We start from the raw sequence: 27,966 nt of genomic DNA on the forward strand, positions 1-27,966 counted from the left end.
GGACATGCTGGTTCTTTTCGGGAGCTGCCTGGAGCTGATTGCACTTTTTATGGCCTGGCAACCCAAGCTTCTCCCTGCAGTGGGGTGTGCTGGCGCTCCCAGCTCCAGCCCTGCACAGGGTGGGAGGACGCTGAGGCTCGGGGTTTCTGGCTTGCTACAGGCCGGATGAATGAAGCAGCGGCCGGATTCAGCCTTGTGGGCCATAGGTTCCCCACCCCTGTTCTAGACTAATACATAACCTTACTTCAACAGGCAGCTTTGCATATACACACAGACTTATGTATTATTTTTGACAGGTTTCAGGGTAGCAGCCATGTTAGTCTGTATTCGCAAAAAGAAAAGGAGTACTTGTGGCACCTCAGAGACTAACAAATTTATTTGAGCATAAGCTTTTGTGAGCTACAGCTCACTTAATCGGATGCATTCCTGAGCATAAGCTTTCGTGAGCTACAGCTCACTTCATTGTTAGTCTCTAATGTATTATTGTAATACATATATCTCATGCTATGTATTGTATTTTCCTAATAAAACAAGTTATGTTTTATATATTTGAATGATACAAAAATAGGATGAAAATAAAAAGAAGAATACTTTTTGTAAAACCCAGGAATTTTTTTGGTAAAAATCAGTTTAAACTGAAAACAAAGAGGCTTAACTATGTATCTAGTCTTCAGTGTATAGTAGATGTTTTGCTAAGTTTCTGAAAGGGATGGGAAGTAAATCGGAAGGTTTCCTGAGTGCATGTGTAGTTGGAACACTGAAATTTTAAACTACGGAGGTAAACGTGGATGTGCTGCACATGCGTACAAAACTAGTTCCCTAGCGAGCTGCCTGCCCTGAATAGCTCCAGACTGGCCTCTCTCTCTAAATATTTCATCGAATCTTTGCTTAGTTTTGATCTTCATCATCCTCTTCCTTCTTTTCTGGCCTTACTGGCCTATGGTATTGAACATAGACGGCTGGAAGCCAGAAGATCATGAGTTCCGTTCCCACCTCTTCCCCGATTGGCCTTAATTCTCTTCACTTCTCCACATTTTACAGGTTGGGTAAATGAAGCACAGAGGTTGCTTGCACAGGAACACCTAATAAGAATAAGAATTATTTAATGAGTTAATTTGCATGATTGCAACTCACTTGCTTATAACTGTAAACTGCAGCTTTAAAAAATCTTTGTGGATTTAGAGCTTATGCAGTGCTAGCAAATGAATCCCTCTTTTCATCCCAGGCAGTAACAGGACAAGCTTACCCCACACTGCCCTGCCTCAGGCATTTCTTGTCCTCTCTACTGAGTCTGCAATTAGTGCAAAGCTTGTTGATGCGGGAGCTGGAACTGAGACCTGCCAAACTCATCTTGTACAGGAGCCACCAAAGAGCTATTAGATGGGAACAGTGTGTAATAAGAATGGCCATATTGGGTCATTTTTGTTGCCCTTTTCTGAAACTTTTCCAATTCCAGTATATCTTTTTTGAGATGGGGCGACCACATCTGCATGCAGTATTCAAGATCTGGGTGTACCATGGTATGATATTTTCTGTCTTATCTGTCCCTTTTTTAATGATTCCCAACATTGTTAGCTTTTTTGACTGCTGCTGCACGTTGAGTGGATGTTTTCAGAGAACTATCCACGATGACGCCAAGATCTCTTTCTTGAGTGGTAACAGCTAATTTAGACCCCATCATTTTATATGTATAGTTAGGATTATTTTTTCTAATGTGCATTACATTGCATTTATCAATATTGAATTTCATATAGCATTTTGTTGCCCAATCACCCAGTTTTGTGAGATCCCTTTGTAGCGCTTCGCAGTCTGTTTTGGACTTAACTATCTTGAGTAGTTTTGTATCATCTGCAAATGTTGCCACTTCAGTGTTTACCCTTTTTTCCAGATCATTTATGAATATATTGAATAGTACTGGTCCCAATATAGACCCCTAGGGGACCCCACTATTTACCTCTCTCCATTCTGAGAACTGACCGTTTATTCCTACCTTTTGTTTCCTATCTTTTAACCAGTTGTCGATTCATTGAAAGACCTTCCCTCTTATCCCATGACAGCTTACTTTGCTTAAGAGGCTTTGGTGAGGGACCTTGTCAAAGGCTTTCTGAAAATCTAAGTACGCTGTATTCACTGGATCACCCTTGTCCACATGCTTGTTGACCCCCTCAAAGAATTCTAGTAGATTGGTGAGGCATGACTTCCCTTTACAAAAACCACGTTAACTCTTCCCCAACAAATTATATTCATCTATGTGTCTGACAGTTGTTTTTTTACCATAGTTGCAACCAATTTGCCCGGTACTGAAGTCAGGTTTACTGACCTGTAATTGCTAGGATCTCTTCTGGAGCCCTTTTTAAAAATTGGAGTCGCATTAGCTATATCCTCCAGTCATTTGGCACAGAAGCTGATTTAAATGATAGGTTACAAGCCACAGTTAGTAGCTCTGCAATTTCACATTTGAGTTTCTTCAGAACTCTGGGGTGAATACCATCTGGTTCTGGTGACTTATTACTGTTTAGTTTATCAATTTCCAAAACGCCTCTACTGACACCTCAATCTAGGACAGATCCTCAGATTTGTCACCTAAAAAGAATGGCTTGGGTTTGGGAACCTCCCTCACATCCTCATCCATGAAGACCGATTTAAAGAGTTCATTTAGTTTCTCCACAATGGCCTTATCGTCCTTGAGTGCTCATTTAGCATCTCGATCATCCAGTGGTGCCACTGATTATTTAGCAGGCTTCCTGCTTCTGGTGTACTTAAAATTCTTTTAGCTATTGTGCAAAGTTCCTCCTCTGCCTTGGTGGGTCCTGTGCTTTTTGATGGATGTGCTCTCCTCCGAGGTTCATGTGAGCCCTCCATTTGGCTGCTTCTGCTAGGGGCTCAAACCTGCCATTCACTCAGCTAACCTCATCACTGGCCAGCATGGGGGAAACTGAGAACAATCTCCGCACTCTCTGTTGTCCCACCTAGTGGGTCGGGGACAGGCCAGATCCCTTTCCAAATTAGGCCTTCCCTTCTAGTGTTGCTCACAGACCAGGTCAACTCTTCCTGTGTCCGATCAGGGGTTGGGGAGAACCCGGGCCCACTCTCTACACCAGGTTCCAGCCCAGGACCCTGTGGATAGCAGCTGTCTACAGTGTCTCCTGTATCAGCTGCTTGACAGCTACAACTCCCTGGGCTACTTCCCTATGGCCTCTACCCAGCACCTTCTGTATCCTCACCACAGGATCTTCCTCCTGAAGCCCGATCATGCTTGTACTCCTCAGTCCTCCAGCAGCACGCCTTCTCACTACCTGCTCCTTGCACGCCCTCCACTAACTGATGGGAGGTCCTTTTTAAACCAGGTGTCCTGATTAGTCTGCCTGCCATAATTCATTGTAGTATGTTCTTAATTGGCTCCAGGTGTCTTAATTAGCTTGCCTTTCTTAATTGGTTCTAGCAGGTTCCTGATTGCTCTAGCACAGCCCCTGCTCTGGTCACTCAGGGATCAGAAAACTATTCATCCAGTGGGCAGTATATTTGCCTTCTATCAGACTCCTGTACCCCACTGGTCTGGGTCTGTCACACTATTAATTTTTGAGTGTTTGGCTAGCTGTTCTTCAAATTCTTTTTTAGCCTTCCTAATTATGGTTTTACCTTTCCCTTGCCAGAGTTTATGCTCTTTTCTATTTTCCTCACTAAAATTTAACTTCCACTTTTTAAAGGATGCCCTTAAAGGTTCCAGGATTAGCTGCTCCAAGGAGCAGTCATTTAAGGTGTCAAGAAACTTTATCTCTGCATCCTGTCCTGAGGTGACATGTATCCAGTCAATGTGGGGATAGTTGAAATCCCCCATTATTATTGAGTTTTTTATTTTTATAGTCTCTCTAATCTCCCTGAGCATTTCACAGTCACCATCATCATCCTAGTCAGGTGGCTGGTAGTATATCCTTATTGCTATATTGTTGTTGTTCGAGATGTAATTACTATCCATAGAGATTCTATGGAACAGTTTGGTTCATTTAAGATTTTTACTTCATTTGATTCCACACTTTCTTTCACATATAGTGCTACTCTCCCACCAGCACGCCTATTCTGCCCTTCTGATATATTTTGTTCCCTGCTATTACTGTGTCCCATTGATTGTGTTCATTCCACCAAGTTTCTGTGATGCCTATTATATCAATATCCTCATTTAATACAAGGCAGTCTAATTCACCCATCTTATTATTTAGACGTCTAGCATTTGTATATAAGCACTTAAAAAAAATTGTCACTTTTTAGCTGTCTGCCATTACATGTGTAATTGAATGGGCCTCTTTTTCATTTGACTGTTTGTCATCAGATCTTATCTGTATTTTATCATCTTCCATGCTCTCCTCCTCACTAGAACACAGAGAATCCCCATTAATAGATCCTCCCCTAAAGGATGTCTCTGTCTGAACCACGTGTTCCTCCACACCTGTCGGCTTTCCCCCAGCCCTTAGTTTAAAAATTGCTCTAAGACCTTTTCAATTTTAAGAGCTTGCAATCTGGTTCCATTTTGGTTTAGGTGGAGCCCATCCTTCGTGTATAGGCTCCCCCTTTTCCAAAAGTTTCCCCAGTTCTTAATAAATCTAAACCCTAATCAATCTAATCCCTACTGAGTGGAACTGGATTCCTACTGGTGACGTATGGGCAAAAAGCTCTGAATTTCAAGCAAAGTTCTGAGTTAGTAGGTTCCCCTATCAGTCCTAATATTTCATCTTCCAGAGTGACGCTTGTTTTCTGGAAAGATAAGATTAAGTCAAGTTCTGACCTTTTTGGAGCTCACAGAAGCAGCATTTCCAACACACTGCTCTCGGTCTTCTTCAGACAAACCCTCTAATAGGTGTCCCACCCAGTTCTTAAAGGGATAGCTCCCAGTAATCAAAATACACACACTGTAAATACCGCAATAAAGGAAATATTAACACAATATTCAATTTGATCCCTAAATACAGTGTTTTGTAATATGCAGTCATTTCAGCAATCATTGCAGGGCCCTCACGCTGACTTACATAGTTTCCAGCCGCCCTTGGCTCATCAACTGACTTTGAACCTATGGTCTTCAGATATGTAGCACCTCTTTCACTCAGCTGTAGGAGAAAGTAGTGGGAAAGGTTTGCTGTTTTCTTCTATGGACAGCAGCCCATAGATGGAGACAAAACACAGACTTTATCATTGGTTATACAGCTATGTGCATTAGCACTAGAATGCTTGGTATCAGGATTAGTCTTGCAACCCGATAGAACCTGACTAAAAGTTTCGTGGTCAAGTGTGAAAACAACCCAACTCTCTCAGGCTTGCTGAGGTAGACTCTGAACACCTCCTCCTGCCTGTGGAGTCAGCACAGTGATGACTGCATGTTGTACTCCTGCTGGCCGCTGCTCTGTGTGCTGTGGAGTGAGCGTGCTGATGAGTTGCAGTGCATCTCATTCAGCAGTACACGCAGAGCAGGAAGGTGGCAGTGGTTTTTAGGAGCAGGCACACATGCCATGCTGACCCCATAGCAGGAGGTGGTCGCAGACAGATCTCGGGCATGGGGAGCAGGAAGCCCCTATCAGCCTGAGCCCCAAGGATGAGGCGGCAGTGCTGGCACAGGTTTGGAGGGAAGTGTCAGATTTGGGTCAGCTTGGGCTAGTCGTGTTCGGTTTGGGCTTTAAAATGAGGTCCTAGCAAACCTCTAATCAGGTTTCTTGGGTTCCATTCCTGGTTTTGGGAGACGAGAATGGCCTAGTGGCCGGACAGCATAGCCAAATGTAGTAATGCTCCTGATAGGGGTGATTGGACCATGAGTTATCATCGTAGTAACATAGAATCATAGAATGCAGCCGTCCAAGGGCATTAGACTTATGAAAAGCCCATTTGGGGGAATTAAGATATCAAATGTATAAGGTGCAGTGAGAAGAAATATTAAAATCCAGAAGTGTTAAGAAATCCTAAAGAACACTTCAGCACAGTAGACCATAATCTCTCTGAAAAAGAATGCAGAGGAGAATTGTCCATTTGCTGCTTCACAGGGACTGCTCAAAGATCTGATGATGATCATGTAAAAACCAGTTAAGCTCCTTTTTGGAACCAAGTAGCTGAAACAATAGCATCCTCTGCCAAAAACACAGGTACATGGGTGGAGGGGCTTCACTGAATATAGTTTTATTAAGATTTGTGTGTCTGTGAAAGAGGAGCAGAGAGGGAAGGCACCAAAGAAGTACAAAACACAGCCACAGAAGCACTAGGAGCAGGGCCCTGAGAAAAAGCCGAGAGAGAGAGCGCTTTCCGACTGATTATTGGCTAGGAAGGGGCTTGGAGCTGTGCACAAAGAAACTGTCTTCTGCTGTTAGAGTTCTGCAGTGTTTAGGGGAACAGGACTTTGTACATTCTTCGTAAATAAAATGACTTCTTCAAAGATACCTGTCTCCATCATCATTTTCTCCTCCTAAATGAAACAACCCACACTATTCTGAATTTTGGCCAAATGTGGGAGTAACAGAACCCTACTACCTGATGCAGTGGCTCTGAGGCCTCCTGCAAGGTATAGGAGGGCCCCATATTGATGGCTTCCAGATCTGCTGGATTTGGGGGTTGAACCTCTAGCTTTTGCAACAGTCAGGACAGATCTTGCCTAGAATGAAAAAATTCCCATGCAATTCCACAACGGAAAACTAATTATTTTCCGCCCAGATCCTCTTCCCAAATGTTTTTCTTAGGGTATGTCTACACTATGAAATTAGGTCGATTTTATAGAAGTCGATTTTTAGAAATCGATTTTATACAGTCTATTGCATATATCCACACTAAGCGCATTAAGTTGGCTGAGTGTGTCCTCACTACCGTGGCTAGCATCAACTTACGGAGTGGTGCACTGTGGGTAGCTATCCCACAGTTCCCACAGTCTCCGCTGCCCATAAATATGGAATTTATGGGTTAAGCTCCCGATGCCTGATGGGGCAAAACCTTTGTCGCGGGTGGTTTTGGGTACATGTTGTAGGTTGCCCCTCCCTCCATGAAAGCAACGGCAGACAATTGTTTTGCGCCTTTTTTCCGTGCAGACGCCAAACCATCGCAAGCATGGAGCCTGCTCAGCTCACTGTCACCCCTGCTGTTGTGTTCTGGGTGCTGCTGTCAGCAGACGGTGCAGTACGACTGCTAACCGTCATCATCCACCGCTTCCGCTACAACTCTGCTCTTGTAAATGAGCTCAGTCTCAACAGCAAATTTCTCCATGATGTCGTCGTCCACCGCTTCCGCTGCAACTCTGCTCTCCTGGTGCCATGAATCCACCTCTCAGATCCTCTCGTTGTTCTGTATAAATATCTATTCTCGTGGCATCTGTCGTCATCCACTGCTTCCGCTGCAACTCTGCTCTCCTGCAGACGCTATACCACGGCAAGCATGGAGCTTGCTCAGCTCACTGCTCCTGTTGTGACCATTGTAAACCCCTTGCGCATTATCCTGGAGTATATGCAGAACAGGGCTAAGACACACCAGCATGAGGACGATTTTGATGAGCACATGGACACAGACGTTCCTGAAAGCACAGGCTGTGGCAACTGGGACATCATGGTGGCAGTGGGGCTGGTTGATACAGTGGAACACCGATTCTGGGCCCGGCAAACAAGCACAGACTGGTGGGACCGCATAGTGTTGCAGGTATGGGATGATTCACAGTGGCTGCAAAACTTTCGCATGCGTAAGGCCACTTTCCTGGAACTCTGACTGTTGCTTTCCCCCACCCTGAAGCGCAGGAATACGAGGATGAGAGCTGCCTTGACAGCTGAGAAGTGAGTGGCGATAGCCCTGTGGAAGCTTGCTACACCCTACTGCTACCGGTGAGTCGGGAATCAATTGGGAGTGAGCAAATCTACTGTGGGGGCTGCTGTGATCCAAGTAGCCAATGCAATCATTGACGTTCTGTTATCAAGGGTAGTGACTCTGGGTAATGTGCAGTGGATGGCTTTGCTGCAATGGGTTTCCCTAACTGTGGTGGGGCGATAGACAGAACACATATCCCTATCTTGGCACCAGACCACCTTGCCAACCAGTACGTGAACTGCAAGATGTACTTCTCAATGGTGCTGCAAGCACTGGTGGATCACAAGGGATGTTTCAGCGACATCAACGTGGGATGGCTGGGAAAGGTGCATGACGCTCGCATCTTTAGGAACTCTGGGCTGTTTGAGCAGCTGCAAGAAGGGACTTACTTCCCAGACCAGAAAATTACCGTTGGATGTTGAAATGCCAATAGTTATCCTTGGGGACCCAGCCTACCCCTTGCTCCCATGGCTTATGAAGCTGTACACAGGCAGCCTGGAGAGTAGTAAGGAGCAGTTCAACTGTCGGCTGAGCAAGTGCAGAATGGTGGTAGAATGTGTCTTTGGACGTTTAAAAGCTCACTGGCACTGTTTGCTGACTAGCTTAGACTTCAGCACAGCCAACATTCCCATTGTTATTGCTGGTTGCTATGTGCTCCATAATATCTGTGAGAGTAAGGGGAGACATTTATGGCGGGGTGGGAGGTTGAGGCAAATGGCCTGGTGTCCGATTTTGAGCAGTCAAACACCAGGGCGATTAGAAGAGCACAGCAAGGCGCGCTGCGCATCAGAGAAGCTTTGAAAACCAGTTTCATGACTGGCCAGGCTTTGGTGTGACAGTTGTGTGTATTTCTCCTTGATGTTGATTTTAATTCCCTTTAAGCCAACCACCCTCCGAAATAAAGTATCTATTTTCTTGAAACCATGCATTCATTCTTTATTACTTTAAAAAAAAAAAAAAAAAAAAAAAAAAAGGGAGATAGCTGACAAGGTAGCGCGAGTGGGGTAGGGTGGGGTGAGGGAGGAGGGAAGGACAAGGCCACACTGCTTATTGTAGCCACACCACAAATCAAACTGTTTGAATGACAGCCTTCTGTTGCTTGAGCCATCCTCTGGAGTGGAGTGGCTGGGTGCCCGGAGCCTTCCCTCCCCTCCCTCCCTCCCCGCCCCTCCCCGCGTTCTTGGGTGTCTGGGTGAGGAGAATATGGAACTTGGGGAAGAGGTCAGGTAGTTGTACAATGGATGTGGCTGGGGTCTGTGCTTTTATTGGCTTTCCTGCAGCTGCACCAGACACTATATCATGTCTGTTTGCTCCCCCATTAGCCTTAGCATCACTTCTGCTCTTTGCGCTCCTGCCTCTGCGCTTTGCACTCACTTAATGCTTTCCTAGCCTCTAACACTGAATGCCTCCATGCATTCAGCTGTGCCCTGTCAGTGTGGAAGGACTGCATGAGCTTGGAAAACATGTCATCCCAAGTGTGTTTTTTTTTGCCTTGTAATCTGCGATAACCTCAGGGACGGAGATGATAGGGGGAGCCTAGAAACATTTCCTCCTGGGGGGAGATAAAAAGGGAGAGTAAAATTTAAGATGATACATTTCTGAGAACAAAAGGGAGACTCTTTCACAGTGAATCAAACAATTCACAGCAGACAGCACATGTGCTCTAGGTACAAGGTCGCATTTTGCCTTTTATTTTGAGCGTCTGCCGGTATGATGGCACATCACACACAGCTGGGCAACAGAATTCAGTTTCCATGCAGCCATGGTAAGGCAAAGGGTACGCGGGGCTGGCTTATTACCATGTGGGAATGGTTTCAAACTGCAGTGCTATCCTTACCCATAAGAAGCAATGGGTTGGGCTGTACATTTAAAAGGAGAGGCTGCGGTTTTCGGGTGAATGTGCAGCACACACCTGTCCCCCACTCCACCGCATGGCTATTCTCTGGGATGATCCCTTTTAGCCAAGTGCAAACAGCCCAGCATGAACGGGGTCCTTTTATTGTTCCCTTACAAAAATTCCCCTATTTCAACCGGTGACCATGAATGATGTCACTCTCCAGAGGCTAAGACAGAAAGATATAGACTGAATGTTGCTTGAATGCAACCAAAACCCAGGACCATTTGCTGCCATGCTTTGTGCTGCAATGATTTCACAATACTTTCAGAGTACCTCCAGGAGAGCTTCATGGAGATGTCCCTGGAGGATTCCCGCTCCATCCCCAGACATGTGAATAGACTTTTCCAGTAGCTGTACTGGCTGCGAATGCATCCCAATTCTTCAGGGCAAATCAAACATTAGACACTATTGCTTTTTAAACCCTGTACCGTAGTTACAAATGTGCACTCACCAGAGGTGCCTTCTCCGGCTTCAGGGTTGGGGATCCCGCCTTGGGAGGGTATTGGCTCCAGGGCGATGAAAAGGTCCTGGCTGCCGGGGAGCATGGATTCACTACTTGCCTGCTGTGTATTCTCGTCCTTCTCCTCCACCTCCTTTTCCTCAGCCACAAAATCCTCCTCCTTGTTGCTTGAGACTCCCCTCTTGCAGGTGTCCACGGACAGTGGTGGGGTAGTGGTAGGTCCCCTTCTAGAATGGCATGCAACTGATCATAGAACTGGCATGTATGGGGCTCTGACCTGGAGCGACTGTTTGCCTCCTTTGTTTTTTGGTAGGCTTGCCTCACCTCCTTAACTTTCACGCGGCACTGCTGTGTGTCCTTGTTGTATCCTCTTTCCAACTTGCTCTGTGAGATTTTGGCAAATATATTTGCATTTCTTCTTTTTGATTGGAGTTCTGCCTGTACAGATGCTTCTCCCCATACAGCAGTTGGATCCAGTGTCTCCCTTTCTGTGCATGCTGGAGCTCGTTTGCGATTCTGGGGCACTGCATGGTCACCTGTGCTGCTGAGTTCAGCATGCTGACCAAACAGGAAATGGAATTCAAAAGTTCCCAGGCCTTCTGCTATGTACCTGGCTAGTGCATCAGAGTTCAAAGTGCTGTCCAGAGCGGTCACAATGGAGCACTCTGGGATAGTTCCCGGAGGCCAATACCGTCGATTTGCATCCGCACTACCCCAAATTCGACCCAGCAAGGTCGATTTTAGCGCTACTCCGCTCGCCAGGGAGGAGTACAGAATTGGATTTTAAGAGCCCTTTAAGTTGATGGAACAGGGTTGGTTGTGTGAACGCATTCATTTTAAAATCGACCTAACGCGTCTAAATTCGACCTAACCCTGTAGTGTAGACCAGGCCTTAGTGAGTACATCTCTTATTTGGCATCTTTATTAATGATCTGGTAGAGAGTAAGTAGCATGTTAATGAAATACACAATGACTGGAAGGAAATAAGCAAAGAATGAGATTTATCTTGAAAAAATGTATCCAGTGCATCCGATGAAGTGAGCTGTAGCTCACAAAAGCTTATGCTCAAATAAATTTGTTAGTCTCGAAGGTGCCACAAGTCCTCCTTTTCCTTTAACAGATAGAGGGTGCCACCCATTTGCATTACATCCTCCACCAATACTGCTTCTGGGCCTGCTCTGGAAGGCAATGGTTCCTTGGTTACCTAGGTTGCACAGGTTACAGAGCTGCCATCTCTCCTTTGGGAACAGGGAGCTTAGTCTGGGGAATTCCAACACTTCATTTTTTAGGACTTGAATACTGATGTACATATATCTGTTTGTCAGAGGGTGGAGATGGGTGGCAGGAGAGAGAGAGATCACTTATATGCACAAGCATTCTCATGTGTTTGTCTTCCACTACATTGCCTTACTTGAACAGACAGCCTTATAAGCCTTATACACTTAGACCAATTTATTATTAACATAAACACCTAATGTAATATACTGAATTTTCTTAACGTAATCAGTATTTTCATGTATTTGGGTGGTCCAAAATTCAGGTTAATATCAGTAAAAACTGAATAATAGCTTTTGTAAAACACGGGTGTGACATTCTGTACCTGATAGTAGCACCCTGGAATCCCATATTCACCATTGCCATCTGATTATGATATGTTTTATACAAAAAGTATGCCTTGTGAGGTATCAATTTAAAAGTCTTGATCTGCTGAACATTAATATCCTGTTAGATTGTATGTACTATCATTTTATGTGAAGTTATGAAGTTTATATGTTAAACAACAAAGTAAAAGAAGCAGTGAGAGGCAAAAAGGCATCCTTTAAAAAGTGGAAGTTGAATCCTAGTGAGGAAAATAGAAAGGAGCATAAACACTGGCAAATGAAGTGTAAAAATACAATTAGGAAGGCCAAAAAGGAATTTGAGGAACAGTTAGCCAAAGACTCAAAAAGTAATAGCAATTTTTTTTTTAAGTACCTCAAAAGCAGGAAGCCTGCTAAACAACCAGTGGGGCCAATGGATGACTGAGGTGCTAAAGGAGCACTCAAGGACGATAAGGTCATTGTGGAGAAACTAAATGAATTCTTTGCATTGGTCTTCACAGCTGAGGATGTGAGGGAGATTCCCAAACCTGACCCATTCTTTTTAGGTGACAAATCTGAGGAACTGTCCCAAATGCTGGGAATAATTAAGAAAGGGATAGATAATAGGACAGAAAATATCATGTTGCCTCTATATAAATCCATGGTACTCCAACATCTTCAATACTGTGCGCAGATGTGGTCGCCGCATCTCAAAAAAGATGTATTGGAATTGGAAAAGGTTCAGAAAAGGGCAACAAAAATGATTAGGGGTATGGAACAGCTTCCGTATAATGAGAAAGATTAATAAGACTGGGACTTTTCATCTTGGGGAAGAAAGATGGCTAAGGGGAGATATGATTGAGTTCTATAAAATCATGACTGGTGTAGAGAAAGTAGATAAGGAAGTGTTGTTTACTACTTCTCATAACACCAGAACTAGGGGTCACCAAATGAAATTAATAGGCAGCAGGTTTAAAACAAAAGGAAGTATTTCTTCACACAACACACAGTCAACCTGTGGGACTCCTTGCCAGAGGATGTTGTGAAGGCCAAGACCATAACAGGGTTCAAAAAAAGAACTAGATAAATTCATGGAAGATAGGTTTATCAATGGCTATTAGCCAGGATGGGCAGGAATGGTGTCTCCTAGCCTTATTTTGCCAGAAGCTGGGAATGAGCAACAGGGGATGGATCACTTGGTTACCTGTTCTGTTCATTCCCTCTGGGGTACCTGGCACTGGCCACTGTTGGAAGACAGGATACTGGGCTAGATGGACCTTTGGTCTGACCCAGTAGGGCCGTTCGTATGTTATGTTACTTAAATATGTTGTGAGGTTGGAAATTCCCACAGCCAGCCTTTCAGTAGGGACAAAGGAGCAGCCATCAATGGCCAGATAGGTGTCAATGGCTCATCAAGATCCACTATCCCGGTGGCTTCTCAGAGAAGGCACGCATACAATGGGGTGGCCTAACCCATATCATAGAATCACAGAATATTAGGGTTGGAAGAGACCTCAGGAGGTCATCTAGTCCAATCCCCTGCTCAAAGCAGGACCAACACCAATTAAATCATCCCAGGCAGGGCTTTGTCAAGCCAGGCCTTAAAAACCTCTAAGGATGAAGATTCCACCACCTCCCTAGGTAACCCATTCCAGTACTTCACCACCCTCCTAGTGAAATAGGGTTTCCTAATATCCAACCTAAACCTCCCCCACTGCAGCTTGAGACCATTGCTTCTTGTTCTGTCATCTGCCACCACTGTGAACAGCCTAGCTCCATCCTCTTTGGAACCCCCCTTCAGGTAGTTGAAGGCTGCTATCTAATCTTTTCTTCTGCAGACTAAATAAGTCTAGTTCCTTCAGCCTCTCCTCATAAGTCATGTGTCCCAGCCCCCTAATCATTTTCATTGTCCTCTGCCGGACTCTCTCCAATTTGTCTACATCCCTTCTGTACTGGGGGGACCAAAACTGGATGCGATACTCCAGGTGTGGCCTCACCAGTGCCGAATAGAGGGGAAGAATCACTTCCCTCTATCTGCTGGCAGTGCTCCTACTAATACAGCGCAATACGCCGTTGCCCTTCTTGGCAACGAGGGCACACTGCTGACTCATATCCAGCTTCTCATCCACTGTAATCACCAGGTCCTTTTCTGTAGAACTTCTGCTTAGCCAGTCAGTCCCCAGCCTGTACCGGTGCATGGGATTCTTCCTTCCTAAGTGCAGAACCCCTCACTTGTCCTCGTTGAACCTCACCAGATTTCTTTTGGCCCAATTGTCCAATCTGTCTAGGTCATTCTGGACCCTATCCCTACCCTCCAGCATATCTACCTCTTCCCCCCATCTTAGTGTAATCTGCGAACTTGCTGAGGGTTCAGTTAATCCCATCATCCAGATCAATGTTCAATGAAGATGTTGAAAAAAACCAGCCCCCGGACCGACCCCTGGGGCACTCCGTTTGATACTGGCTGCCAACTAGACATCAAGCCATTGATCACTACCCGTTGAGCCCGACAATCTAGCTAGCTTTCTATCCACCTTATCGTCCATTCATCCAATCCATACTTTTTTAACTTGGGCAAGAATACTGTGGGAGACCATATCAAAAGCTTTGCTAAAGTCAAGATATATCACATCCACCACTTTCCCCATATCCACAGAGCCATTTTTCTCATCATAGAAGGCAATCAGGTTGGTCAGGCATGACTTGCCCTTGGTGAATACATGTTGACTGTTCCTGATCACAGCAAGGACCTTTTTAGCAACTGGAAGAAAGTATAAAAGAGTGGCAGTGACTTCATCACTTAGCCTCTCTTCCCCCATCTCAACACCTGGAAGATCATCTGGAAGACAGGCTTTGAACTAGGGAGATTGGTTCCAGGCTGGAAGGAGGTCCAGTCTGTGTATTGAGGAACTGTAAGCTGTCTGTACAATCTGTTAAGGTAACAGACTGTTTGATTCAAAGCTTGCTTAGTCTGTTAAGTTAGAATTTAGACTGTGAATTTGTTTCTACATTGACCAGCTGTAATCTCTGTCTGTTACTTATAATCACTTAAAATCTGTTTTTCTGTATTAAATAAATGTGTTTTATGTTTTACCTAAAACTGTATTTTTGGTTGAAGTGCTTTTCAGATTACAAAGGCTGGTGCATTTCCACTTTCCTATGAAGAAGTGACAAACTTATTAATGAGTTTGCACTGTCCAAGGGAACCTTGAGCAGTGCAAGATGGTATATTCCTGGGGTGCAAGGCTGGGGAGCTGGGGGGAGTTGGCTGGAGCCTCTCTATTGATGATTTGTGTGTGTCTGGGAGATCATTCTTGTAACTCAGTTGGGTGTGTCCCTGCCTGTGGATGGCTGTGTAAGTGCAATGCCTGTCAGAGGTTTATAGCTTGACATCAGCATCCCAGTATGAGGGACAGCCCAGGGTGGTGGGTTTGGAGGGCTCAGCTCTCCCACAGTCCAGGTTGCACCTGGGGAACCGTGTCACGGGATCCCATCACAGTGGGATTTTTTGGTAAAAATCAGTAAACCCCCAAAATGAAGGACCTTGCTGATCAGGAAAGGTTTACAAAACTAAATACGTCTAGCTTGGGTAAATGACAACTAATGCAGGGGCTGATAAAATAATACAAATATTTAAAAGATGTTGACACCAAGAAGGGAGAGGAATGTTTAGTTTGATGCAACGGGAGGTGTAACTAGGAGGAACTATAACTGTGAAGAGTAGATGACAGAACAAGGAGTAATGGTCTCAAGTTGCCGTGGGGGAGATTTAGGTTGGATATTAGGAAAAACTTTTTCACTAGAAGGGTGGTGAAACACTGGAATGCGTTACCTAGGGAGGTGGTGGAATCTCCTTCCTTAGAAGTTTTTAAGGTCAGGGTTGACAAAGCCCTGGCTGGGATGATTTAATTGGGGATCGGTCCTGCTTTGAGCAGGGGGTTGGACTAGATGACCTCCTGAGGTCCCTTCCAACCCTGATATTCTATGATTCTAAAGAAAGAAAGAGAACACGTATGCTGAATATCAGGAGAAATGTCCTAACACTGAAATCTATTTGACTGTGGAATAGTCTCCTGTGAAGAGAAACGATGGCAGCCCCATTTCTTGAACTGAACAGAACTCTAGAATGGGTGCTGTTAGGAAGGCTCCTGCAGGTAAATGGTCTGAATGATCTAACTGTAGGTAGGGTTTCACTTGTAACATACTGTGACATTCTCCAGGGTACAGTCTGGACTGATGGACAGCTGTGTGTCCTCAACTCTCCACTTTTTACTTTTTACACTGCTTTGCTGTGAGAACAACCAGCCCTAGTCTGCTCTCACCCAGCCTCCAGCATATAAAGCGCTCCCAGATATACTGTATGAGTGCTGTAGCCAGCCACCCATGAATTACACCAGCAGGGCAACAACAGCAAACTCCCAGTGCCAGACTTTCCCCCAGTAATGTGCATCTTGTACTGCCCAGTCTCTTCTGGACAATACAGACTCATAGTAAGTCCATCATTCCATTAATAGAAAATGATATGCACAAATCTTATCTCAAATGGAGTTTCCCAGACACTTCAATCCAAACACACGGTGGTTTAGATAACAGTATAAAACAAGTTTATTAACTACAGAAAGATAGATTTTTAAGTGATTGCATGTAGTGAGACGTAAGTCAGAATTGGTTACAAAGAAATAAAAGGTAAAATGCAAACTGATACCTAACTTAACAAGGTAAGTGAACTTAAAGCAAAAGGCTCTCTCACCATATGTTCTAGTAGAAGACTACTAGAATCTTTCAGCCAGGATCCCTCCCCACTCCAATGATGCTTCCTTTTTCCTTCATGTATTGTTGATGCTGTGAGTAAAGATGAAGGGAGAGATAATCTGGGGAGTTTGTACCCCTTTCTTATAGCAACTCTCTAGTTTGAGAATCATCTCCAGCTGGGGTTCAGGCAACAGTCTGTGGGATAGGAATTTCCAGCTGTTTCTTTGCCAACATATACATTTCTCTCTCACACCCTTTTTCTTGCCAAAGAATGACTGCTTACCCAGGTGATAGTCCATCGGATTTTGTAGACACCTGGCTGAGGCATCAGTTTGCCTTTCGTCTCTGAGGAATTGGTTTGTGTCTGCTTTTCTGAATTTGGAGCATGTTACAGTAATGTTATACAGTAAAATCTTTACATACAGTGTTGCCATGAGTATTTTACCAGGACACTAATGATCAGTATATTGTGAATTTTCAAATGATAGCTTTGTACAAAATCCGTTATAGTTTTCTAAAAACGGTGAATGAACATAAGGATACAGACTGTCACATGCACATGATTCATTTCTTTCTGTGTGAGAATGATGAGCAGGGTCCTTAGTTTTTCTATCTTTTATGGGTATTTGCTGCAGGAGTGAGAGCTCCCCAGGGCCAGATGATGAAAGTCTTGAGAATTTATGTTGGGGCCAGACCTTAGAAATGTTGCTGTCCCAATACTCTTCTCTTCAGATAGGTGACTTATACTAGAGTCATGGCTCTTTGCCTTGGTAGCTCTGTATTTGTGAGAGTGTCAGCCACTTGGAGCTCATGCTCTAGAAGGCTAGTCTCAAAAGCAAGAGAGCAGAAATAGAAGGGATGGAGAGGTGGGTATTGGATGTCAATAACGAATAGAGGTAAGAGGAGAGACTGCTGCATGAGGAGAAGTTGAAAGGACTAGGACTGTTTTAAGGAGGAGATGAATAAGAAAGGACGTGACTGAGGTATAAAATAATAAGTGATATAGAGAAGACAAATTAGGCACTTCTGTTTACCCTTTCTCAAAATACAAAGCAAGAGGGGACATCATGTAAGAGACAGGACACTAAAACTGATAAAAAGACACACCTTTTGACTGTGGAAATTCCTGCCACAATACATCCCAGATGACAAACACTTAGTAGGATCGTAGAATGATCTATTTATATGGATATTAAGAATATTCACAGCTGTACTGGCCAGAAGAAATATTTTTTTCCAAGGGCTATAAACTCTTCGGTATTCTGTAAGTGCCAACAATCGGGTTTCTTTTTTTTTTTTTTTTTAAATCATCTGGTACTGGCTGTGTGAGAGACAGCATACTGAACTAGCTGGATCCTTGCTGTGATCTGCTCTGGCAATTCCTATTCCTACAAAGTTTTAGTGCTGTTGTAGTTTGTCTTTGTTCTGCATATGTAGCTAAACATTCATTACATCTTTTCCATCTCTTTCCGTTGCAGAAAAACAATGTTGAATGACCTATTGAGATTTGACGTAAAGGATTGCTCTTGGTGCAGGTATGAGAATATTTCTCATTTTTATTACTGATTTAATTCCTGCCATAGAAGTCTACTGGACTTGACAGCTGTCCAAAATGGGTTAACTTAAGTAAAAACTTCTTTGGGAGCAGGAGATTATTTGACTTTTTTTCCTGGAGTCAAGGTTATTTTAATTTCCACCTCATTCATGTATTTGTTGATGGTCGGTGAGATCCTCACTCCTGTTTCAGCCCCTTTACACCAGATAAACAGGTGGGAGTTATGTAAAGAGCCCCAGTTACAGCAAGTACTGTGGACGACAGTTGTAGAGCTGACTTCTGAGAATCCCCTCGCAGTTCCTGGTGTAGGGGGCATGGCAGGGGCTGTGTCAGTGGTGCTGCTGAGATTTGGGGCAGCACTGCTGCCCATAGAGCAGCCAAGGGAGGCTGCTGTAGTTTAGACAACCTCTGAAGGCTGTCTTCATTACCGAGAGAACTCGTCCAGCTCCCAGAGCAGCCCAGGATTGGGAAGGGTTAAAGCCAACTTCGCCCCACTCCAGCCTGGGCTGTGAGCAGTGTGTTATCTTACTATGTAGCTATATAATAGTGTTGCAGAATTTATTTCAATGTTCATATTTAAACTTTGCATGATATATTTAAAAAAAGAATTAAACTTAATAAAACACTTAATCTACCATAAAATCATGGTCAGCATGATTAGAAAATATAGAATAAATGAAAATGCTCATTTATTAACACTGAAATAATGACTTCAGTTAATTGCCTTCCCAAAGCAAATATCTTCATACCCAAGTTAAATAATTTCTTTGTGTACTTGAAACACACAAAGGAAGCAGCAGTCAACCCTATCTTTGTATTATCCCCCAGGGCTTTTACCACAGGGACCCCTCCAGCGCCCCGGTATCACCATTCAGCGGTAGTCTATGGGAGCAGCATGTTTGTGTTTGGTAAGCCAGTGACAAACTCAGGCTTTGTATACTGTGAATAATGAATGTTTTGAGAATTTATTGGGCTGTTTTTTAAAAGGGAGCGTTAACTTTAAGAGGTGTGTAGGCATGAGTCGAAGATCTCCAGTTCAGTCCCTCCCTGTGGCTGATTTATGGCCAGGACTTCAGGTTTGGGTTTCCTTTCTTTTGCCCCAGAAAAGACTGCATACCATCAGAGGTGGTAAAATGCACAAAACCTATTCTACTGCAACACCTATGCTGGAAAGAAGACGAAGTACCACAAGAAATGAGAGACGCCAACATCATCACTCTCTATAAAAACAAGGGTGACAGGAGTGACTGTAACAACTATCATGGCATTTACTTTCTTAGCATCATGGGAAAAGCCTTTGCATGAGTTGTCCTGAACAGACTTCAGACCCTTGCATACAGAATCTATCCTGAATCACAGTTTGGCTTCAGAGCCGAAAGGTCTACTTTTGACATAATCTTCTCACTGAGACAACTACAAGAGAAATGCAGAAAACAGTGCCCCTTCACATAGCCTTTAGAAGCAGACTATTTTTGCTTCTAGAAAAGATTGGATGTCCCCCCAAGCTCTTGAACATGATTTGGTCCTTACATGAAAACATGTATGGTACAGTCCAATATGACTGCTCAGTCTCAGAGGCTTTCCAGATTTGTAGTGGGGTCAAGCAAGACTGTGTACTTGCCTCAACTCTGTTTTGGATCTTCTCCTTACTACTGAAACAAGCTTTTGGTTCCTCAGCTGAAGGAATCGACTTGCACACAAGATCTGATGGAAAGCTGTTCAATCTTCACAGGGGTAACCATGTTAGTCTGTATCCACAAAAACAACTAGGAGTCCGGTGGCACCTTAAAGACTAGCAGATTTATTTGGGCATAAGCTTTTGTGGGTAAAAAAAACCCACTTCTTCAGATGCATGGAGTGAAACTTGTTCAATCTTGCAAGACTCAGATCTAAAACCAAGACTCGGAAGGCCATCATCTAACACTTCCTCTTCGCTGACAGTGCAGCTGTGACAATCCACACAGAAGTCCATCTCCAAAACCTCATGGACAGTTTTTTCCAATTCCTGCCAAGGCTTTGGGCTTACCGTAAGCCTAAAAAGAAGAACATAATGTGCCAAGGAGTTGAAGAAGCACCCTCCATCAACTATGAGCTTGAACTGGTGAATTAATTCACATATCTGGGGTCCACTGTCGCAGTCAACCTTTCACTTGAAACAGAACTCAACATCCGCATTGGAAAAGCTGCCACAACAATGTCTGACTGAGCAAGAGGGTATGGCAAAACAACAAACTGACAGAAAACACAAAGATCTGTGTGTATTTTGCGTGTGTTATCAGCACACTTTTGTACAGGAGCAAGACATGGACCTTACACTGTCATCAGGAAAAGAGGCTCAATAGCTTACCTATGAGTTGCCTTTGTCAGATTTTTGGAATGTCCTGGAGCTGTTGCTTAACTGAGCTGAGCTGCTCAAGAGGGCCAGTATACCCAGGGCCAAACACTCCTCAAACAGAGACGCCTCCACTGGCTTGGGCATGTGTGCCGAATGAATGATGGGCGCATCCCAAAGGATGACCTGGCATCTGGAAAAAGAGCCAAAGGGTGCCCAAAATTGCATTTCAAGGATGTGTGCAAGCAAGACCTCAAAAGCAACGGATGTGTGTAACTGGGAAGATCACACTCAGGACTGCAGCCTTTGGAAAGAAGAGCTTAACAAAGGTCTCCAGAGTTATGAGAGGAAGCAGTTCAGCTTGGAAGAGAAGAAAAGAGCTCGCACAAGGCAGAGCCCAAAGGGTCAAAATACCACCTTTAAATGTGTCAGATGCAGCAGAGATTCTCTCTCTCAATTCAGTCTCTTCAGTCACAGCCACAACTGCCATAAAATCAATTGAGTAAATTCTTTACCTCTCAGGTACATATCCATGGTCTCTCGAGACTGAAGGACGCCTACTACTTGTGTAAAATAAACAACTACTCAAGCCCACTACTTAAATTGGTAGCCTTTAAACAAATAGGAGCTCCTCATTCATAGCCCAGTGGTCAAGTGACTTCCTTCCAATGCATTAAAGAGAAGGCTGGACAGCTGAATAATTAAATCACCTACTTGTCAGAGACTTCGGGTTGTCCCTTTTCTTTACCCTGCTTTATCTAGTTTAAGGTTTTACCCATGGTAGGGAATAGTTTTTAAACCTGTTCTTAAAAGATGGTTTGTGCTAACACCGATTAAATGTGTTGTGCCTAATCAGTAATCTATTATGCCTAATTGTTAATCGTACCTTAGAATAGTTGGGCCTGATCCACACTGACCAGGCAAACAGTGTTTAATTTGTGTTTGCAGAAATAGTGTTTAAACCAGGGCTTAAAAATGATCCCTTAGTACAGGTAAAGCTGTGGAAACGAGCCCCTCTCAAAATTGACTATGAAGATCCTATTGCCCTAATTATCAGCCTAACATCATGAGCTTCATTTTCAGCTGATTTTAGCTGCACTTAGCAGGGCTCTGCTTGGGCTCCTTCCAATGCTAATTCACTTTTCTAATGTGAGAGGAAACACCAGTTCATTTGATTGACAAATGATCGAAGTATTGTAACCTTACCTTACCTCAGAAAACTTTGATTCGAAGGGATTAAAGGGTTTGTAGTATTGCTGATGATTCAGTAGGTGAGGTTTTTCCCACTGAGCCTGTGCCATTAGTGTTGTGCCCAGGGGACTGTAGTGTTAGAGGGACAGGCCTTGTCTACAGTAGAGAAACTTGTGGCTGTGTCCTTCCATTATTGAGAAGTGCTCTTTTGCCCACATACAAACTTGCTAAAGGCAACTATTTTTCTGCTATCCATTGGCTTAAGTTATCCTGATTCCCCATGGGGGATAAGTGCTAATCAGTGTTAGTTCAGCTAGTAGAGTGCCAGTGTGGACACGCCTGACCACTGTGGTAATGCAGTTGGTGCAAATAGTCCTCCCATCACTGTCTTGCAGAGTACCAGACACTACAGATGTGGCCTGTGTGATCTCCTTTCTGCATTCCACTGTTAATGGGTCAAGTTGTCCAGGAACCTCCTAGCCCTGTGGAGCTCACTTGCAAGCCATTTTCAGAGACAAACTTTTTTGTTAAGTGATATCACAGTGTGCTACCATCCGTACCTTTGTATTTTTGTGGAGTGAGCAGTATGTGCAGAGCTAGCTAGGAACATCATCAGAAATAGTATACTAGTGGCTGTGTCAGCAGCTCTCCACACTGGGTATCAAACACAAGAAACTGTGCTGGCAGAAGGCAAAAGACCTGAGGCGGTGTCTAGAAATAAAGGACCATAATAAAATTCCTTGAATTATCAAAAGACCCTATCTGTTCTAGAAGGATTGGGCAGCATCATCTCCAGAGAGCCTGCCATTCATAGAATCATAGAATATCAGGGTTGGAAGGGACCCCAGAAGGTCATCTAGTCCAACCCCCTGCTCGAAGCAGGACCAATTCCCAGTTAAATCATCCCAGCCAGGGCTTTGTCAAGCCTGACCTTAAAAACCTCTAAGGAAGGAGATTCTACCACCTCCCTAGGTAACGCATTCCAGTGTTTCACCACCCTCTTAGTGAAAAAGTTTTTCCTAATATCCAATCTAAACCTCCCCCATTGCAACTTGAGACCATTACTCCTCGTTCTGTCATCTGCTACCATTGAGAACAGTCTAGAGCCATCCTCTTTGGAACCCCCTTTCAGGTAGTTGAAAGCAGCTATCAAATCCCCCCTCATTCTTCTCTTCCGCAGACTAAACAATCCCAGCTCCCTCAGCCTCTCCTCATAAGTCATGTGCTCTAGACCCCTAATCATTTTTGTTGCCCTTCGCTGGACTCTCTCCAATTTATCCACATCCTTCTTGTAGTGTGGGGCCCAAAACTGGACACAGTACTCCAGATGAGGCCTCACCAGTGTCGAATAGAGGGGAACGATCACGTCCCTCGATCTGCTCGCTATGCCCCTACTTATACATCCCAAAATGCCATTGGCCTTCTTGGCAACAAGGGCACACTGCTGACTCATATCCAGCTTCTCGTCCACTGTCACCCCTAGGTCCTTTTCCGCAGAACTGCTACCTAGCCATTCGGTCCCTAGTCTGTAGCGGTGCATTGGATTCTTCCATCCTAAGTGTAGGACCCTGCACTTATCTTTATTGAACCTCATCAGATTTCTTTTGGCCCAAACCTCCAATTTGTCTAGGTCCTTCTGTATCCTATCCCTCCCCTCCAGCGTATCTACCACTCCTCCCAGTTTAGTATCATCCGCAAATTTGCTTAGAGTGCAATCCACACCATCCTCCAGATCATTTATGAAGATATTGAACAAAACCGGCCCCAGGACCGACCCCTGGGGCACTCCACTTGACACCGGCTGCCAACTAGACATGGAGCCATTGATCACTACCCGTTGAGCCCGACAATCTAGCCAGCTTTCTATCCACCTTATAGTGCATTCATCCAGCCCATACTTCTTTAACTTGCTGACAAGAATGCTGTGGGAGACCGTGTCAAAAGCTTTGCTAAAGTCAAGAAACAATACATCCACTGCTTTCCCTTCATCCACAGAACCAGTAATCTCATCATAAAAGGCGATTAGATTAGTCAGGCATGACCTTCCCTTGGTGAATCCATGCTGACTGTTCCTGATCACTTTCCTCTCATGTAAGTGCTTCAGGATTGATTCTTTGAGGACCTGCTCCATGATTTTTCCGGGGACTGAGGTGAGGCTGACTGGCTTGTAGTTCCCAGGATCCTCCTTCTTCCCTTTTTTAAAGATTGGCACTACATTAGCCTTTTTCCAGTCATCCGGGACTTCCCCCGTTCGCCACGAGTTTTCAAAGATAATGGCCAAGGGCTCTGCAATCACAGCCGCCAATTCCTTCAGCACTCTCGGATGCAACTCGTCCGGCCCCATGGACTTGTGCACGTCCAGCTTTTCTAAATAGTCCCTAACCACCTCTATCTCCACAGAGGGCTGGCCATCTCTTCCCCATTTTGTGATGCCCAGCACAGCAGTCTGGGAGCTGACCTTGTTAGTGAAAACAGAGGCAAAAAAAGCATTGAGTACATTAGCTTTTTCCACATCCTCTGTCACTAGGTTGCCTCCCTCATTCAGTAAGGGGCCCACACTTTCCTTGGCTTTCTTCTTGTTGCCAACATACCTGAAGAAACCCTTCTTGTTACTCTTGACATCTCTTGCTAGCTGCAACTCCAGGTGCGATTTGACCCTCCTGATATCTTTCCTACGTGTCCGAGCAATATTTTTATACTCTTCCCTGGTCATATGTCCAACCTTTCACTTCTTGTAAGCTTCTTTTTTATGTTTAAGATCCGCTAGGATTTCACCATTAAGCCAAGCTGGTCGCCTGCCATATTTACTATTCTTTCGACTCATCGGGATGGTTTGTCCCTGTAACCTCAACAGGGATTCCTTGAAATACAGCCAGCTCTCCTGGACTCCCTTCCCCTTCATGTTAGTCCCCCAGGGGATCCTGGCCATCTGTTCCCTGAGGGAGTCGAAGTCTGCTTTCCTGAAGTCCAGGGTCCGTATCCTGCTGCTTACCTTTCTTCCCTGCGTCAGGATCCTGAACTCAACCAACTCATGGTCACTGCCTCCCATTGAATTGTAGCTTCCTTGCTGGACAATGGCTGTTGATGGGTTGTTTGACACCCCGCCCGGGTGTTGGTTACTTTCCTTTCCTTACCATTCATCATGATATAGTGGCTGACAATGCTAACTCTTCTGGAGAGAGTCTCCAAGATGAAGAGGATAGACAGAATGTGGCCTGTGCTATACAGGAGGTCAGACTAGATGATCACAATGATCCCTTCTGGACTTATAATGTCTGACATGCACTTGGCTGCCTGGGGGCTTGGAGATCACAGTCTAGGATTTTGCCACTGCCAGACAAGGCTTGTTAGGAAATACAGCGGTTGAGATCCAAACATCCCTAGAGCTTTTAAAAAAAAGTCTTGAGATTTTTTTTGTAATGTAAAGATAGAGGAGATAACCTTAACATAGCTCTATTATTCTATATAATAAACTGTTTGGTGGAGTTTTGTCATTTTCAATTTGCTAATGTTCATAATAACTGAGTATACATTGTGCCAAATGTGAAACTTTGTCTAATGAAATTGTTGTTATCCAGGTGGCTACACTGGAGATATATATTCCAATTCCAATTTGAAGAATAAAAATGATCTTTTTGAGTACAAGTTTGCAACTGGCCAGTGGACAGAGTGGAAGACTGAAGGAAGGTAAGGGGCTGGGTGTCATGGAACACGAGCATCCATTAGGAAGTAGTTTTAGTGGCAGTAGTAGGCAATGCTGTTGCTAAGTTTGCACAACAGGTTCTGTTATAGCCTCTTGTTGTTATAGACTCAAAAACTTTCATCTTTTGGGCTGCAGTTTTCAAGCAGGGACTGTCCCAAAGTAAATGCTCTTCGAAAGTTTTGCCAAAAATCCCTTAATCTATTAATCTATATGACAGTGGGGGGAAATATGTTTTTGTTTGGTTGGTTGTTTTTTGTTTTGCATTGTTTTAAAAAAAATTGTTGTGTGATGTGTTCTTTCCAGGAGTCAGTGCAAATTTATAAATTTATTAATTCCATTCATCAATGGAAAGTGGATATACACCAGCCTTTGTACTCTGAGCAGTTTTGCCACACATTTCATACAAACTCACTGGTAAAGATAAACAGTCAAACAGATTTATTGACTACAAAAGATAGATTATAAGTGATCGGCAAAAATTCAGAGTTGGTTACCAAAATAAAATAAACTAGAAGCACGCAGTCTAAAGTCTCAACCCTATTAAACTTGGCAACATCTAGATTAAGAACTTTTTCTCACCCCACTGGATATTGCAGTTCATAGTATACAGATTTCACCCTTGAAACCTGGGCCAGCATCCTCTGTTGGATCTTCTGTGAGTGTCTTTGTTGCTTGCAGCATAGGTGGGGGCAGGAGAAAGGTGAAGCATGGGCCTCTATGTTCTGTTTTAAACCCTCAGTCCCATGTGCTTGGGGAACACAAGTCCAGGCATGTCTGGGGGGCATTGCTGAGTCTACAGGAAAGGTTGAGAAAATTCCCCTTACGTGGCCTCGTGCAGGTGAGTCATTGAATTGTAGCTTCCTTGCTGGACAATGGCTGTTGATGGGTTGTTTGACACCCCGCCCGGGTGTTGGTTACTTTCCTTGCTGTTGCCTCTGGGAAACTAATACCTGGTTGATCCCTCAATTTACAGCATATTTTAGTGACAGCCATACCACACAATTCTCATAACTTCATATACATTAATGATATACATATATGGATAGATAAATGACTTTCATCAGATCATAACCTTTCCCCTGATACCTCACATGACCTGCTTTATATGCAATATCACAGTTATTTTATATATATATATATATATATAAAAAAGTTGTTATATATACATATGGGGGTTACAGGGCACTCCCCCAAGGTGTAGAATGTCACAGTAAGCGCATCATGGGAGGCTAATGCCATGTTCCCATAATCACCTACGCAAATGTTTTGGTCCCATGAGGCATTGCAAGCCTAACCCAACATTCCACTTGGCTCCATGTACTGTGGGATAGCACTCTGTGAGTCAATGCAGGCCCTGTTATTGAAGATTCGCTCTGCCGACACAATGTGCATAGTGGGGACATGCAGAATTGACTTGCTTAAATCAGAGGCTCAATGTCGACTTAAATAAAATAGACCTAATTTTGTAGTGTAGACATACCCTTAGCATCTTATTTGCTTTTTTCGACCACTGTTGCACTTTGAGCATATCTCTTCATGCAAACTCCACAGTGATGCCTGTATAAGTTGTTATAGTTAATTCAGAACTAGTAAGGTGTATGAGTAGTTCCATTTTATCCTTCCAGTGTGCATTATTTTGCATTTTTGGACCCTGAACTTCATTTTCCATCATGTTGCCCATTCACCTAGCTCAGTTAAGTCCCTCTGGATTCCTTTGTCTTCTCTGGACTTGAATAACCTAAATAACTTGAGTTTGAGTCTGCAAATTTCACTACCTCACCACTCTTTAATTAACATATTTGACAACATTGGGCCTGGTACAGAACCTTGAGGCCATGGTGAAGACTGATCATTTATTATTGTGCTCTTGAAAATCTAGGCCTCAGTATCTGTACCTCACTCATCTGTAAAATTGGCCTTATAATCAAAGCCTTGTGTATTCTGCTTCTATGGGATTTGCTGTGGATTTTATCCTTGCTGCAGAGCTGTGCTCCAGAATCTCAACTTTGTTCTAAAAAATTACATTTCTAGGCCTATTGGTTGTGCAGATAACATTGAACACTTGATCAGAATGTAAGCAATGAAATGATCACCTTAGTCTGCCTGAAATGGTAGTTGCCATTTTCATAGATAATAAAGCCAGAAGTGACCACTGTGATCATCTAGTCTGACCTCCCATATAACACAGGCCATAGAATTTCCTTGAATTTGAGTAGATCTTTTTAGAAAAACATCCAATCTTGCGTTAAAAATTGACAGCATTGAAGACTCCATCACAGCCCTTCGTAAATTGTTTCCATGGCTAATATACTCTGTTAAAAATTTGATTTTATTTCCAGTCTGAATTTGTTTCTAGTTTCAACTTCTAGTCATTGGATCTTATGCTTTTGTCTGCTAGTTGGAGAGCCCTCTGTTATCAAATTTCTTTTCCTCTCTGCATAGGTACTTATAAACTGGAATCAAGTCTCCCCTTGATCTTCTCTTTGTTAAACTAAACAGATTGAGTCCATCACTATAAGGGATGTTTTCCAATCCTTTAATCATTCTTGTGGCTCTTCTGTGAACCCTCTGCTATTTATCAATATCCTTTATGAATTGGGCACACCAGAACTGGACACAGTATTCAAGCAGCAGTTGTGTCATTGCCAAAGAGAGGTAAAATAATCTTCCTACTCCTCAGT

At 43.8% G+C, this 27,966-nt stretch overlaps 1 protein-coding gene and 1 long non-coding RNA gene across 17 annotated transcripts in view; one reads left to right on the top strand and one right to left on the bottom strand.

Moving 5' to 3' along the window:
• Positions 1-27,966, top strand: part of LZTR1 (leucine zipper like transcription regulator 1) — a 280,121-nt gene that overhangs the window by 19,592 nt on the left and 232,563 nt on the right. For 15 of the 16 annotated variants that reach the window (XR_005223269.2, XM_043533614.1, XM_037884956.2 and 12 more), the window contains exons 3-5: positions 17,983-18,039; positions 18,888-18,967; positions 25,161-25,269. Coding sequence is in view for 15 of the 16 variants with exons in the window: in XM_043533614.1 (XP_043389549.1) it covers positions 17,983-18,039; positions 18,888-18,967; positions 25,161-25,269 (246 nt within the window). In the remaining variant the exon portion in view is untranslated. Of the gene's footprint in view, positions 1-7,628; positions 7,833-17,982; positions 18,040-18,887; positions 18,968-25,160; positions 25,270-27,966 lie in introns of those variants that run through there. The other variant, XM_037884959.2, reaches the window with a different exon arrangement.
• On the bottom strand, positions 11,249-27,946 carry LOC122463464. The gene is made up of 3 exons (XR_006286874.1): positions 27,799-27,946; positions 23,157-23,160; positions 11,249-11,283 (listed from the first exon to the last, which is right to left on the bottom strand). It is a non-coding gene; the product is annotated as an uncharacterized LOC122463464 (long non-coding RNA).

The sequence above is a fragment of the Chelonia mydas genome, chromosome 21, assembly GCF_015237465.2.
Source record: "Chelonia mydas isolate rCheMyd1 chromosome 21, rCheMyd1.pri.v2, whole genome shotgun sequence".
NCBI lineage: Eukaryota > Metazoa > Chordata > Testudines > Cheloniidae > Chelonia > Chelonia mydas.